The sequence below is a fragment of the Eptatretus burgeri genome, chromosome 5 (genome assembly GCF_056783735.1).
Source record: "Eptatretus burgeri isolate ZD-2024b chromosome 5, Ebu_testis_v1, whole genome shotgun sequence".
NCBI classification, from domain to species: Eukaryota; Metazoa; Chordata; class Myxini; order Myxiniformes; family Myxinidae; genus Eptatretus; species Eptatretus burgeri.
Window position 1 is genome coordinate 69,417,441 of NC_140965.1, and position 15,759 is coordinate 69,433,199.

The 15,759-nt window shown below is 43.8% G+C and overlaps 1 protein-coding gene across 8 annotated transcripts in view; it reads right to left on the bottom strand.

The window, feature by feature from the left end:
• Positions 1-15,759, bottom strand: part of LOC147026654 (lysosomal thioesterase PPT2-A-like) — a 32,038-nt gene that overhangs the window by 14,097 nt on the left and 2,182 nt on the right. For 4 of the 8 annotated variants that reach the window (XM_085882324.1, XM_085882322.1, XM_085882321.1 and 1 more), the window contains exons 2-5: positions 15,216-15,404; positions 13,984-14,184; positions 4,761-4,914; positions 2,137-2,235 (exon numbers count right to left, since the gene is read on the bottom strand). In XM_085882324.1, coding sequence (XP_085738450.1) covers positions 2,137-2,235; positions 4,761-4,914; positions 13,984-14,184; positions 15,216-15,236 — 475 coding nt within the window. In that variant the 5' untranslated portion in view covers positions 15,237-15,404. The remainder of the gene's footprint in view (positions 1-2,136; positions 2,236-4,760; positions 4,915-13,983; positions 14,185-15,215; positions 15,405-15,759) is intronic. The other 4 variants (XM_085882325.1, XM_085882326.1, XM_085882320.1 and 1 more) reach the window with 2 other exon arrangements.

A 15,759-nucleotide genomic window follows, 5' to 3' on the forward strand; every position in this document is an offset into this window, starting at 1 on the left:
TGAGCCGTCAGATTATGTAAAGATTGTTGGTGGATGACTGAATATTACGGTTTTGTGACTTTGATAAAATAATATTAAATAATTGTGTGGAGAAATGGAGTATTTTTGCTTCGGTCGACGTTACGATTTTTGATGGTTTGGTACAGAATCATCGTAGAAACTTGTGGTTTGCGTTGCTACCTTCTCTAGAGACAGCTTTTATTAGACAAAGTCAGAGGTCAAGTCGACGATTTCATAAGTACCAGTCGATGACTGCTTGTTTATTTATTCTTTTTTTGTTTAAATGCCTCCACCAACTAAGTCACCAAAGGCATTGTTTTTGGGTTGGCTGTCCGTCTGCGATAGGTTTTCGTTACAGCGATGACTTAAGAACGGAGAAAGGATCCAAGTCGAGCTTGGTACAAGTATGTATAATGATACCAAAATGAAATGATTCGATTTTGGCATCTGGAGGTCAAAAGGTCAGAGGTTATGTCAGGTAAAAATGTGATACTTGAGAACAGCTGAAGGGATTTAAATCAAACTTGGGACAAGTATGTACAGCGATTTTAATAATGTGGGTGGCAGGCATATCAATCGATGTCACGATGTCAAATCATCTCTTTTTCTTTGATTTGCAGAACTACACAAACATACATACATACATACATACATACATACATACATACAGATAATATCCCTGGGGGATTTTATGGGGCTGGAGGTAGCTTAAAACCTTGCCTGGATTCAAAAGTTCCAACGCTCAAAATTTGGGGCCTCAAGGTGCTCCGGTTTGGCCGTGAAAGAATAAGGTACAAACACAAACACTTGAAAATATTTATACAGATTACACCAGGGAACAAATTGCTGTGAGTTTTTAAGACTGGTGAAAAATGTTTCCCTAAGAACCAAAATTGGACATGGACATGATAGCTCCCGAAATATCCTCACCAAAAGCCAGACAGCAAATCTTCTGTAACGAGTTCACCCACTCCATATGGAAGCGGCAGGAAGGGTCGTGTTATTATCCTCTCCGGTGTATATAAGATTACAGTAGATCTAGACATAGGCCTCAAGAACAATGTCGTGGGGGGTGTTCAGTTACCAATTTTTTTTTTTTTTTGATACAGCACTTACCAAGTGGCTTAACCATTCAAGCAAGCACTCCATTCAAAACCAGTGATAAGGAATGGCTGACTTGGCAAGCATGAGGCTAGCTGCTTGGAAAATGAACACACCCCATGTTTCCTCCCTTTCAATTTAGTGTTATCAGCAATAGCGACTGTTTCAAAAGGTAATCATACGTGGTTACGGTTTATAATTAAAATTTTTTTTAAACTTCTGGTAGAGGTGTCTCCTGAAATGTCGTGATTAGCTATTTATATACATCAACATGTTTGTTCAAGGAGGGAAACCTCTTGGGGAGAGGGAATAGTATTGGTGTTAATATTGTTTTGTAATAACATTATGCCATCATCATAAGTGTTGTTATTAGCCCGTGCCCCATGCAGCGGAAGATAGGGGTGTGTGCGTGTGTGTGTGTCCGTCCAGGCTGTAACTTTTTTACCATTTGAGCTTTTGTCATCAAATTTTCAAAAAAGGTTCATTATGAGACTATGGAGAAGACAAGTTAAGAATTGTCAAAAGGTCAAAGGTACCATTTTAGCAGACGGAAGAGGAATAAGTCCGAATTCAAAGCGGACAGGCTTTGCATTTTCAGATGCTTTCGAGGTTCTTTTGTTATTAGAAGCGGCCTTGGAAAAATGCCATGATTAGCTAGCTTAACCTGAATAGACACCTTAACACAGATTTCACCCAAGACGGAAAATCTCACTGGGGAGGGGAGGGTGGGAAATGAAGTCGCTACAACCTCCATCGTGTGACACTTAATCCTCTTGTCAAGTTTGGTTGAGATTGAATAAGTCATGACCAAATGTATCGCGCGTGGTCAGACAGACAGACACCAAATTGCGTATTTTAGTTTGATTGTTCATGTACATTTTCAGCCATTTTCCTTGTCGCTTAAGTCATAGTTCAAATTTAAATAAAAACTATTAAAGTTATTGATGCAAGGCTTGCCATACTCTAAAAACATTCCAAAGGGATCCAAATCCCTCTCGGTCCGGTTTCCATATTGAGCTTTACTCGTTCTCTCACCTCCTCCGAACTGCCCCATCTGTGGTGCTGCGAGTGAAATGAATGTTTGCACATTGTGAGCTTCAGTGGTTGACAGGATTGCTCTGCAGATGAGTCCACCTGTAATCAAACAGCCAAGCATCACTGCATATCAACACATACTGCACATTTTACCTGTGGCGAATCGGAGGGCTGGGGCATGTGCTCAGGAAGGTCTTTTTATAATATGGATGCATTGAGCAGGAGAAGGATCGAACAAACTCAGGTGGAACGAGGTGGTGATGGAGAGGGACATGAGAGAGGTTGGGTGGAGAAACAGGATGATTGGGACAGAGTACGTACGCAGCCAACCCGACAAGGTGGGATTATTTGGGGCCATTGAAGTAGTAGTCATCGGAGGGGTATTCATCTTTTGCAGTCATTACAGTCTGCAGTCTTATCAGCTCAAGACCAATTTGAACACTATTGGCCAGCATGCACAAATGAATGATGAGAATGAGTAACATCAAGCTTTGTTGTGTTAAACTTGGTATTCAGTGATGAAGCCACTACAGGCCATGGCAATCGTAATCTCTCAGATGTAACTCAATCTGTGTGCGTGTGTGTGTGTGTGTGTGTGTGTGTGTGTGTGTGTGTGTGTGTGTGTGTGTGTGTGTGTGTGTGTGTGCGTGTGTGTGTGTGTGTGTGTGTGTGTGTGTGTGTGTTTTCCATGATTCCAAAACAATGAAACATAGGGGCCCCAAATTTTGCATGCACATGAAGACGAGTTGCACGAGTGAAAATTGGGTGTTTGGGTTAATTTAAACACCTTTTGAAGATAATTAATGGCCTTATTTAATTATGTCCTTTATCAAGATGTCATCTTCGGTCACCTCGCTCTCCCTCGCTGGGGTGTTAATTCACCATTTTGTTCAGCCTGCTCAACAATGCCCTGACTTGGAACAGGCCGCAACGGTTTATCGATAAAGCACTGAAAATGTTTTTTTGTTTTTTTCACTTTTCTCACTAGCATCATCGAATGCCTCATCTACCTACCAATGAATCGCAGAACTGTATACATTGATTTTGTAAGTGCTTTCGTTTTCAAATGAGGAGCTTGGAGCGATTTAATGCATTATATGACGTGATTTTCCACGATTTACTCTCACGGACTAATTAAAGTATATCATCGAAATCTAATTTGAGTTTGGAGGATCGGATCACATGGACGAAACTTGAAATCTGGAGTGAAATCTGAAATTTTAAACAAATTAGCGATTTTAATAACTTGGTGAATTTATTTAAGCAAAGCATTAAGCTTAACTTTTTCTACTGTTCGGACAATTATATTGAGTGAAGAAAAGATTAAGGAATGTGCAAAAAGTGACGTTTTGTTTTTAAGGGTATGTGCCATTACCAATCAGCTTTCTATCGCTTGCCAAGCCAGCCATTCCTTATCAACCATTTCATTGCAGTGCTTGCTTGAGTGCCAAGCCACTTGCCGAGCACCTTACAGTCGATAGTGGTAAAGTTTGTGTCCCGATCGGGATGAACAATCGGTCGTTGCTGCAAGGTAGAGGTACGTATGGGTAGATTTGGATTTGTAAAGGGACTCTCCGTGGGTGTGTGTGCGCATACCTGCATGTTTGATTACGGGCACCGTGATGGCAAAGTTTCATCCCATATGTTACGATGATGATGGGTGGTGGAGGTTTTAACTTTTACCCTCAGCAGCGTACAGGCGATCATGTTTTCCTTTGTCCTCCTGACTGTTTCTAAAGCAATTGGTTATTTTATATGAACCAGGTGTGCTTTACAAAGGTTATATGGTTTCTCTTTCTGAGTTTCAAAACAAAATATATTTGATAACACCCAATTTCCGAGCCGTTTGCCATATTTATGCGTTTTCTAAATTAGAGCCAAACTTTTTTTTCCACCCGAAACATGACGATTTGCAGCTGTTTACAAAGATTAATGTTCATGCACATTTCCCTTAAAACGTCTGAATGCAATGTTGTTGTTTTTTAAAATCTATTTTTTGAAATTCCCCCAAAACAAGGGTGAAAGCTACTCAAGGTTTCTGGGTTGTGTACAGTGCGTACTGTAGTCGGTAATCACACAGACTCCAATCTGCCGATTCCCGAAAAATTGCCGGTATTGGCTAAGCACTATTAGATAGTGTGTGGATGTGTTGTTCATAAAGCATAACATTTCTCTCTGCTAACTCCCCTCCCCCCACACCTCCCTCTCTCTCTTTCCGGTTATGTCTGGACGGTGCTCATCTCCGGATGTGTCCGGGCAGTGTTTGTCTTCGGACCGTATTTATAGTATGACCGGTAGAAAATGGATTTCAGACATGTTTTTGTTTCCATCTTTAATGTTATTCTCTGCAGAATCATTTTGATGAAACAGTGTGAATCGTAATTAACGTTCCACCGCACATCTGCCTTCCCTTCTCCCACCCCTCTATCCTTCCCCCCCCCCCAGCAAAGTGACGGGTGGTATTTGCTTGTCTATAATATTCAAAACATGGAGTCTGTCTTCATACTCCCATTGCAAGTGGTCAGATGGTCTTTCCTGCAACGCTGTGCTTTCATAAGCTTAATAGTCTGCAGCTCTTTTTTAACGAGCTGGGTGACCCACACACACTTTTGAAAAGATCTCACCTTGGGAGCAACAGATGAGGTTGACACCATCCTGGGCACTCCTCATTATGGGCAGCATTTTCTCACGGAAACCCTTGACCTGTTTCCACATTGGTTGCAGACTGTTGTTGTTGTTGAAGGCATCTACGATAATCACCTTGGTACCTGGATACGTCTATAAAAGAGAATGGTGTCAGTGTTACGCAACATAGGGTGGTCCAGCTTTCCCGATCTGTTTGGGAGCAATTGCTCCTACTTAATATGTACATCTAGTCATCTACTATAAATGGACGAGGTGTGTGTGTTTGTGAGGCATGGTTTTTTTTTTTTTTCTTGAGTTCTACTGGAGCTTTCTGATGTGGAATGTGATGCACCAAAATGATCGTCATGTCCTGTGTTGATTAGGCTAGTGAACTACAAAGCATCTGGAAGAATTCCCATGTTTTAAACACACACCATGTTCAGCTGGGTCGAGCAGCTTAATTAGGGTTAGGGTTAGCCTGCATCCATGATATGGCATTCTAATTCCAAAATAAAAAACGTAAACAATGATAAAATTGTTACAAAGCATATATTAATTAACAATGAACTAATAATATTCACAAGAATAAAAATAGGACCACCTGTCCTGAAGCTCACCTGGATCAGAAGCAGCAGTCAATCAAACCCCCAGCAGACCCCCATAGACCCTGTTGTTTTTTTTTGTTTAATGCCGTGAACAAACTTTGGCACATCATGGGTGATGATGGTTGTGATCAAGTTTCATCGGAATTGTGTGTGTTGTTTCAGAGAAAAGAGCAAATACAGATTTGGGGGAGTGGGTCAAAAACCCCACGTAGACCTCTTTAATGAGTGCAGATTTTGAAGCGGTTAATACATCTTTGTTAGGCATCAGATTATGAAGCTCATGGTCAAGTTTCATCAAAAGGGTGTGTTTGGTTCAAGTGATAATGACTGAAGTGTTTCCTGACTAACTGACTGACTCACTCACTCACTCACGGACACTGCTCAATCGCATAAGCTCACCTCATTAAAGTCCAAGTGAGCTAATAATGGTATCATTTGGCATCAATAATTAACGTATTATCCCCACTCTGGCCCAAGCACATCGGGGCTTGGTGAAAGGCATATTAATGCTCAAGCACGACAGCAGGCAGGTATACTACAAGGCCATAAAGACCAATTAAAATTTGGGCCAACGGACCAACAGGCCCACTCGTTCATTTAAATTGTGCAGAATCTATTTATTTTCACGTTAACAACAACCTGATACTCTTGGTCCCCCACCCTTTGGATAGTACGAGGAATAGATTTGTGTACTATGAAAGCTAAATCTTGAGCATTATTTTACCCCATGGGGTCTTCCATCCCACGGGGTCTCAGCGCCGCTCGCGTTCTCTCTTTTCTTGTGTACAGTTCATTTGAACGTCTATTTCTCCATGATTCGTGAACAGAATTCGATGAAAATTGACGGGCATATACTCGACACATATTGTTGGGGACAGGGTTCAGTGGCGATAAACGACCACTAGGTGGAGCAGTGAGATCTTCTCCCACCGAACACCCGGAATTTAGGTCGTGACTCTCGGATAAGTCCGAAAGGTCACGGGTCCCTTCGCGGACCGTGGTCGCCAATATTTTGACGGCGTGGGGTAGGGTTAATTGCCTAATTTCAATATACCCAAGTACCCACGTCGTCCAACTACCAGGGAAAACCACACCTCGACGGATCCCGGGTGGAACGGACCGTTTACCGAGCCCGATCCGGGTGTAAACCGAGCGGGGATCACCAAGATCCGTCGGTCCAAATGAACAATTTACGGCACGAACGGCCTCACGAATTCTCAATACGCACCGTGCTGGATCAATGGGTGAAAGCACAGAAAACGAGCTGGAACATTTAATAGGGGTTTATTTTACAATAGGCAATAATTGGGAAGGGAGACACAGAGCAGAGTTATCACGAATAAAGAAAATGTAATGTACATGAACAAGGCACTTAACGATTCTACTTACAGACGGGGCCCACAGACACACGCACACACACACACACACACACACACACACACACACACACACACACACACACACACACACACACACACACACACACACACACACACACACACACACACTAAACTAGACCCCGTGGGTCTTTATTTGGTAGAGCCAGACCGGGGTACCTTCCCGCCTCGTGCGGTCACACAGACTCCAAACCACCACGGTAGGACTTGAACCCACACCTCCAAGTCCACAGCCCACGAACGAGACCAAGCCACCACGACAGCAGACAAAGCCAATCGCCACCAAGACTGCAGACGCTCTGCAATCGCCACCAAGACTGCAGACGGTAAGCAGTCTGCACGATCACTCTTTACTCTCTTGAGGTGGGACCGGTTTCTTTCCTCGCCACTCGCCTCCTGATTGGACGGTTCCATCGCGCGATCCGCTGGCTGTCCCTCATTGGACAGGCCCACGGTAGGTGGGGCAACTCCCACCTTTCTGGGGCGAAGTCGGATCTGAGGCGATGGAGGCTCCGCCCACGCCTTCAGCCAAAAACATGTGGGCAATGGCGACCGGGTTGAGTCACGGACGGTGCTGTTGTTGTTGTTGATGTAATAAACCTTACTATAAAGTAACTCGTAGCACACACACAAAATTCCCATTAGACAGGACGGGACCCTGACTATAAACACATACTTATCGAAATAACTAAGCTATGGGGACTGCTGTCTGCTTGTGTGCAAAAGGCTTCCAGATTCGTAACACTATGCGCAGGCATTAACTGAACCCAAAGTGCGATTGCGGCCCTTCGAGCTGAGGAACGGCCATTTTGGCCCATATTCTTAAAATTGGTATTCCTCGGTTATTCGTGGGTGGAACCGAACCAAATTTGACAGGTATATTCTGGAGACCATTCCTCAGACATTACTGAGTCCAATGTGTGATTCCGGCCCTTTGGGCCGAGAAACAGCCCTTTCAACCCATTTTCTTAAAATTGTTCATTAAAAACAAAAAAACGTAAATTAAATGCGCTGGGCGATGCCCAATGCAAAATTAAGTCGCAAATGATGATATGAAACTAGCCTCAATTGTGAGGTGTTCTGGCTTCTTTTTATGATGCGGTGAAAATCTCACCAAATTTCAAAACGATCTGTCGTCCGTGCTATCGCTCACCGGAGAGTTGGACGAATTAACTCCCACGGGATATGTTCGCAATTCGAACTTGTTTAAATATCACGTACACAAGCCGAGTTACCGAGATGGTTGCCATTGCCATGGCAACAATTCAGCCAATCGCAGCTGTGATCTAATCAGGTTGAGATAATATCATGATGAATAAATATCTGCAATATGAAAGCTAAATGTTCAACGGTTTTTGAAATATCGCATACACAAAAGTACGTGGACAAATGTCGGTCGGTCAGTTGGACAAGAGCTCATTTAATGTCCCCGTCTCCGACCTTGCTCGAGGAGGGATAAAACAAGGTGTCATAGACCAGTACTTGCGAAATCAATCGCTGTGACCTTGCCCTTTCGACCTCAAAAGCAATAGGCTTCAGTGACCCAACATGCAAATCCAATTCAAATTTCAAGTCAATTGGATGAAAAATGACGATTTTGTGACCTTCGGCCCTTTGACTAGCTCTGCCAGGTGGTTAAGTTTCGAAAGGTTAGTGTCGAATTGCGACCTGTAGGCGATTGACATACAGACAAACAAAGACACAGAATAAGAGGCTAGAGCACTCGACCAACCCATATACTTGCGAATCTTCTATTTCACAAGTAAAATACACAGGGTGAGCCAGAAATATGGATATTTTTAACACTCGTATATCGGTAATAAAAAGTCGTCTTTCAAAACAAATTCTTACAAGAAAGTGAAGTACATAACATGCCATTCATTTGTGGTAAAGAACATCTAGGAGATGCACTCCATTTCGTCTGACACATTCCTCTAATGTTGGACACCAATTATTCATGACCTTCTGTAACATGGCCACGTCAATATCATCGATTTCACCATCTGATGGTTTCCTGAAGTTCATGAAGAGTTTGTGGACGGTTAACACACACTTTGTCCTTTCGATATGATCGAGCTGTTTGAGAAATTCAGGCTGATGCATGCCCTTGGCTGGAATGAAGCGGACTTCTCAAAACTGACTATCTTACACGCTCAATGTTTTGTGCCGCTCTTACTGATTTGGGTGCACCCGGCGGTTTCCCTTTTAAAAGTTGAACCGGTCCTCTCAAACTTCTGAACCCATAACTTGATAGCACGAACAGACGGCACATTTCCATGATGACGAACGTCGAAATGGAGTTTGAATTGACCTTGTGCACCAGTTGCACGATCATAATTTTTGTGATAAGCTTTGATAGCGAAAGCGCGTTCTTCACCAGGTCACTCAAGTGTTTTGCCTACCAAAAAAATAATAATAACAAGCTCAAATGAGCTAAGATCCTCGTCCTCTTCATGATGTCATAAAAACGAATATGACGTCATTGTGATAAATTATCCGTGCCAATGCCCGGCTTGATTCCTGCAAACAAAATTCAAACAGCTTGCCTAGTTTCGGAGATAATGGTATAGGCGATTTCCATTAGCGGCGATATTATGACGTCAACTTTTTTTCTAGGAAGAATTTCCAAAAGCGGAGATGGTTACTGCCTGCACGTGGGCTTTCTGCATATACATGGCAAGTTTCACAAAGATCCGATGAAAACTCTGGGTTGTGAAACAAAAAATAGGAATGACGTCATAAAAATTGACACGACATCATAGTGATATCATATGTGCGGTAATTCATCTCTGCCAATGCCCTGTTCGATTCCCACAAACAGAATTCAAAAAGCTTGCCTCGTTTCGGAGATAATTTTTGAGGCGATTTCCATTAGCGGAGATATTTTGACGTCATAACTTTTTTCTAGGAGGAATTTTCAAAATCGGAGATGGTTACTGTCTGCGCAGGGTATTGTTACATATATATATATATATATATATATATATATATATATATATATATATATATATATATATATATATATATATATATATATATATTGTTGTGGTTGGCGAAATTCACAAACCACCATTCAGGTCCCTTAGGTGAGATATCTCGGTAAGTACATGTGTAGTTAGGCCCAAACCCGTTGTCTAGAGGGAATAAATGTCATTCATGCGGGCTGCGACTCTTCAGGATAGCCGTTTTTCTTTTACTATCTTTATTTTGGACCAGCCGCCATTATTACCACCACTAACCACGTCTCAACAGCCATCACAACAACAACGCCGCTTCACAACAACAACCACCAACCACAACGCCGCTTCACAACAACAACCACCAACCACAACGCCGCTTCACCACAACCGCCACGACCTTTACCGTCACAACTCGCCACCATCGCATCCACACCATCTCGCGCCACTCGTGGGCACCGATACTGGACTCGTGCAGGGCGCGCACCGAGCAGCGTATTCAGAGACATCACAGACTTTCCGAAGAAAAACGGATCAAAAACGACTCACGCCCACTTTTGTTCCGTCCAATCGGTGAGCGAGGGGCGATTTGGCCCCGCCTCCAGGGCGTTGGAGGGCGGTCGCTATATGCAAATACATGGATCAAAAAGCATTCACGCCCACTTTTCCTCGGGCCAATGGGGAGCCAGTTAGAGAGGTGAAGGGTCGGAGGCAGAGGGTCAAGGGTGAAAGAGCGAAGCCACGGGGCTTATATAAACAGCTGGGCTCGTCAGTAAAGGAGTGTGCGGAGTTCAAGAGAGTCGTCGGTGGAGCTGGAAAGAAGTGGGAGAAGTCAAGAGTGAAGAGTTGGGACGAGCCAAGAGAGGAGACGGAGAGGGCGAGTAGACGGAGCTGTGGAGAGGTGACGGCGGCGAAGGCGGACGAGGGGGTGCTCGCGTCGGTGCCGGGAGCTGCAGAGGGAGAGGCCAGCAACGCGACCGAGGTCGAGGAGGAGACACTCGTCGCGGGACCCGAGACAGGGTGATATTCTCCTTCCCCCGAGCATCAGCAACCCCCTCCTGTTTCCCCCCGCGCTGAGATAGTGCGACAAAGGGCCCCCTTTCCCACCCCCTACCAGACACTGTCTGCGAGGCCCGCGGAGTTGAGGCACCACCGCCACTTCGCGTCTCATCAGACGGGTAGGCCCGACCCGGTCTCGGCCCCAGGTCCGCCTCATCCTTGAGGGTGGTTCTCTTTTCTTTTGCTTTGGGAATACGTGTTGTCAGCGCCGTCTGTGAAGTAAAATTGTATGTGTTGCCGTGTGCCCGGTAGTCGGTTAGATCTGCATTGTTGCATTTGCTTTTTGTGTAATATTGCATTGTCTTCTTCTTTTACATGTGCTTTTGGTGGAATTGTATATGTGTGCTTTCCGTTCATCGCGAAATAAATGTGCTTCATGTTGAACTGTTTTCCCGCTTCGCTTCGTCTTTTCTTTCATTGAATCTCCATCTTGCTTCACGTAAAGGGTTGGTCGTGGGCTAAAACGCCCGATAATTAATCGAACAGTCGAGGCCGACGAATAACACCGCTCGGTTATCCCGATAGTACGGAACGGGTCGCTTAAAGTGGCCCGTGTCCGAAGTCGACCTGCGGCGAGGTGCGATCGCCCGGTCTACCCTCCGTGTGGGTACTTAGGTAGGTCGAATTTGGCGAGCAACCCTATCCCACGCGGGGGCCGATTGGCACGATCGTGGTGAGACCGAAAGGTCCACCCGTGACTAGTTCCCGGCGTTAGTCCGAGAGGGTCACGACTGGATTGTCCGTCCGGTGGGCGACGTGCCGCGATTCGAGTTACGTGGCCGTTCGCACGCCGGCGGGCGCGAATCAGCAACAATATATATATATATATATATATATATATATATATATATATATATATATATATATATATATATATATATATATATATATATATATATATATATACCAAGTTTCAGGAAGTTTCGATGAAAACCGGAGGCTGTGAAACAAAAAAGTCCACAAGAAGAAGATGGAGAACAACAACGTGAGTAAGACTTAGAGATCCTCCACGAGGATCTAAAAATGCATGCTATGTACTTCAACATCATGAATTCATTTATTGTGAAATACAATTTTTTATTTCCTTCACACGAATTTCAAAAATGACCATATTTCTGCCTCACCCTGTATATATTTGTTGCGGTTCTGCAAAGCCGACACTCCCCCAAGGCAATGGCACACAACATACAGCAGTCCTGAGACCGCTATTTAATTAGTATCCATCGAGTTCGCCCTTGCATTATGTTTAGTGGGTATCTGGGACAAGATGCGTTGTATCAGGCTTTTAGTTCGGTCCTCCTAAATATCCCCACAATAACCTACGCTCGGCCGCTTCACCACAAATGCTTTAATCACCTCACCACAACCGTTTCAGCCTCTTCATCACAAACACCACAGGGCTTTCCCGACCTCACTGCAACCGTTACGAAACGCCACAAGTCAGTTCCCTGGATGCTCACCACAGTGTTTGGAATACCGGGAAACGGACGACATTATGAGTCAGAACATATTGGCGTGTAGCTCGTAGCGCAAGTATGCACTGGGGTCTGTTCAGCGTTGTCTGGGTAGCCCTGGCGCTCCGCTAAATAAAGATCCTCGATTGGAGCCCAGCGCACGTTCATGGCTGGAGAACGCTCACAAAAAACCCGCACCCCATGTTATTTCTGAAGCGCCGTTGCATGGCTGAGTTTGAGGGTAAATGAGGCCATTTTCGGCTCCGGAGTCTGGCGGGGCGGGGCTACTTCTCAGGGTGGCGTTTGCGCACCAATAAGAGTGCTCGGACACTCTACAGAGCATTTTGATCCGCTTTTTGGCTCCTCCTTCGTCCAGGCTTCATAAAATACCTGCAGAAATCCATGAGAGTCAGTTACTGAGCCAGAGCCGAGCGAGCAGTCACCGAGCCATTGCTGAGGAGTTGCTGGGTCATTGCAAAGTAATCGTCAAGTCCTCAGTGCTCAGCTTCCACTGCGTTCCACAGCCAATCTCCGCTAGCACTGACATTCTCACATGCCACATTAAGCTATTATCTCACACGTTCTGTCTCTCCCATCTAATGCCTCATCTGCTGGAGACGCAGAGACTAAAAGAGCAACTGCAGATATGCATCTCCTTCATGCTTGCTCTTCTGCATCACACTTGTACCTCATTTACACCTCCCACTCACGCACCTCAGACACCCTCAGTTTTCTTTCCTCCTTCCCCCGCCTAAGTGACTGGGAAGTGTAGGTCCGTCGGCTGCACCAGGTATTGAAAGAGGTCATGACCACCTCAACTGCCTCTCTTGCTCTCTAATTTCATTGGGTGTGTGTCCGATGGTGCCTGTATTGTTTGCATAAGTGAAGAATGTTGAAGTTTTATATCGGTTTAGCTCTGCCCTGGGTCTTCTCTTTGAATAGAATTGCATTTCTTTTTCCGCAACCTACAAATCCTTGCTTTCCGTTGCTGTACATATTGCCTGTAATAAAACCTTTCATTATTGTTCACATACTTTACCTCATCCTCACTTTAAAAATAAATTATTTATGTTGTAAATGTACCCAGCTCGTTTTGTCATCTCCTTCATTGATCCAGCATGGTCCACACATTAGTTTAGCTAGATAGTTCTGCCCCATTAATTTGATCTTGTTAGCTAGTGCACACACTGTTTCGCTCGCCAGTAATCCGGGTGTGCGCTGATGGCACAAGATCACCCCCTCTCACCCCACCCCTTTCATTTGGCTGTCCACAGGTAAGGTATCATGTGAGGTAGTGTAACCCGACCAGGATTGGCAGTGCCAATCGGCGTTCATGGTTCCTCAGCAACCCACTGGTGCTTGGAGTTATCTGTGCCCAGCGAGTGCTTCCCCTCGTGGCGAGCCTCGAACCCCGTGCCCTTAACTATATAACAGTCATGTGTGCATCTAAAAGAAACAGGTGTTGTCAAAACAGGAACTTACCTTACGAACAGAAATTAGTCGCTCGTGCTCAGAAGAGAGGACGGGGATGTCCAACAGAAATTTCCTGATAATAGTAGCATACATTTGTCTCGGTGGCCAAGGTGAATAGCCAGGACATTCTCAATTGTACAATGCTCATAGCCGAGATCACAAACCGACCGACATCCGACAGCGCTACGACTTATGGAGCTAACCTCGAACAGTCCCCAAAATACCACCATGAAGAGAACGGGCATCAACACATTGCCGAGTGCAACCCATTACGCACCTGGTTAATGAATGCAGCAAGTGTGGCATAGTTATCAGGGTCGTCAAGAAGACCATGGACAATAATAACTGGCTTGTATGCGAGTGTCCAAGATACCCCCCAAGTAATAGACAAGCCAACCATGAAGAGCGCACTCCAGATGAATTCTCGAGTGAAATAGCTGTATTCACTCATCGTTATGCCTTGGAATGCCTTTCCACACTGTAAATGACACAAAGGGCGTCGTTTTGATCATCCTTTAGTTTGTTTGTAACATCATTAATATAAAGTGATGAACTGACTATCCACCGCCATCACCCATAGGTAAGCGAGCAAACGACATTCCTTCCCATTATAATGGGTGAAAAACTTGATCGTTGTTATGTACAAACGATGAAGATATTTAGTGTTCAAAGGCAAGGCAGACGACAAACTACACATCCTGTCTGGAGGACATCAATTTGAGTTTTATTTTAAACTGTTCAAGGCTAATGAAGAAGCCTGTTTGTATGTACATACGCATCCACACACACTAATAAAGAGAATCCAAAAAATAATAAACAAATATAAAACTGAAGACCTAGAAGTAATGGTTGCTGAAACAAAATCAAAATAGAAATGACAGCAAGGAAGATGAAAACTACGACAAAGACAAAGGTAGAAAACAAAACCACATATCTGGAAAAAAAATAACCTGAAAGATTCTACCCATGAACTAAGAAAACAAAAGCAAAATGTATCGATTACCTCCAAAAAAGATAAACTTGAAGATTTATGGAAAGGAATTTGTGACGATCCAAAAGAACACTAAAGAGCTGGATTGGATCTCAAACTTAGAAAAGAAAAAGTAACACCGAAAGGAAATACCCCCAGTAATAATATAGAACTTTCAAAATGATTTCTACCCATGAACTAAGAAAACAAAAGCAAAATGTATCGATTACCTCCAAAAAAGATAAACTTGAAGATTTATGGAAAGGAATTTGTGAAGATCCAAAAGAACACTAAAGAGCTGGATTGGATCTCAAACTTAGAAAAGAAAAAGTAACACCGAAAGGAAATACCCCCAGTAATAATATAGAACTTTCAAAATGATGTCATCCACCCAGAATGCTCGGTGTGCATGCACAGAAATCCTCGGAAACTGGGGCAATCAGTGCAGCCAAACGTATATTGTGTGTACAAGATAAGGATTATAACATTAAGTGGCTCACAAAACTTTGAAGAGAAGCTGATGATACTTGGAAAAGTACCTGAGAGAAAGGACTGTGCATCTGCACAACAAAGGACTTCGAAAACTTTCTCAACTCGCTGAACGGGAAGCTAAGAAGAGATCAGCTCAACTGGGATGGAGAACGAATCGGAATAAACACCCAAGACCAAGAACACCATCCCAATGACTTTAAGATGGCAGGACTGAGTTAATCGGACAGGTGTAGGTTCTGCAAGATAGAAGCAGAAAACACGAGTCACCTATCAGGATTTTAGAAAACTCATGTCAGAAAAGCTGTACATACAAAGGCACAACAAGGTATGCAGAATTAATCTACCAGAATATCTGCAAAAATTTCAATATCCCAGTTTCAGAAAACTCATGGAAACACAAACCAAAAGTGATAATTGAAAACAAGGAAGTGATGCTCATGTATGACCTGACGATCCCATCGAGCGTGAGCAAAGAAAACAAAGCATTACTGATGAAGAAAAAAAAGAAAGAAGAAAAGATGGCATTAAATAATTGAGGTTTCAGTTCCCAGCGGTTTTAGCCTAAACAACGCAGAAATCAAGAAAATGAGC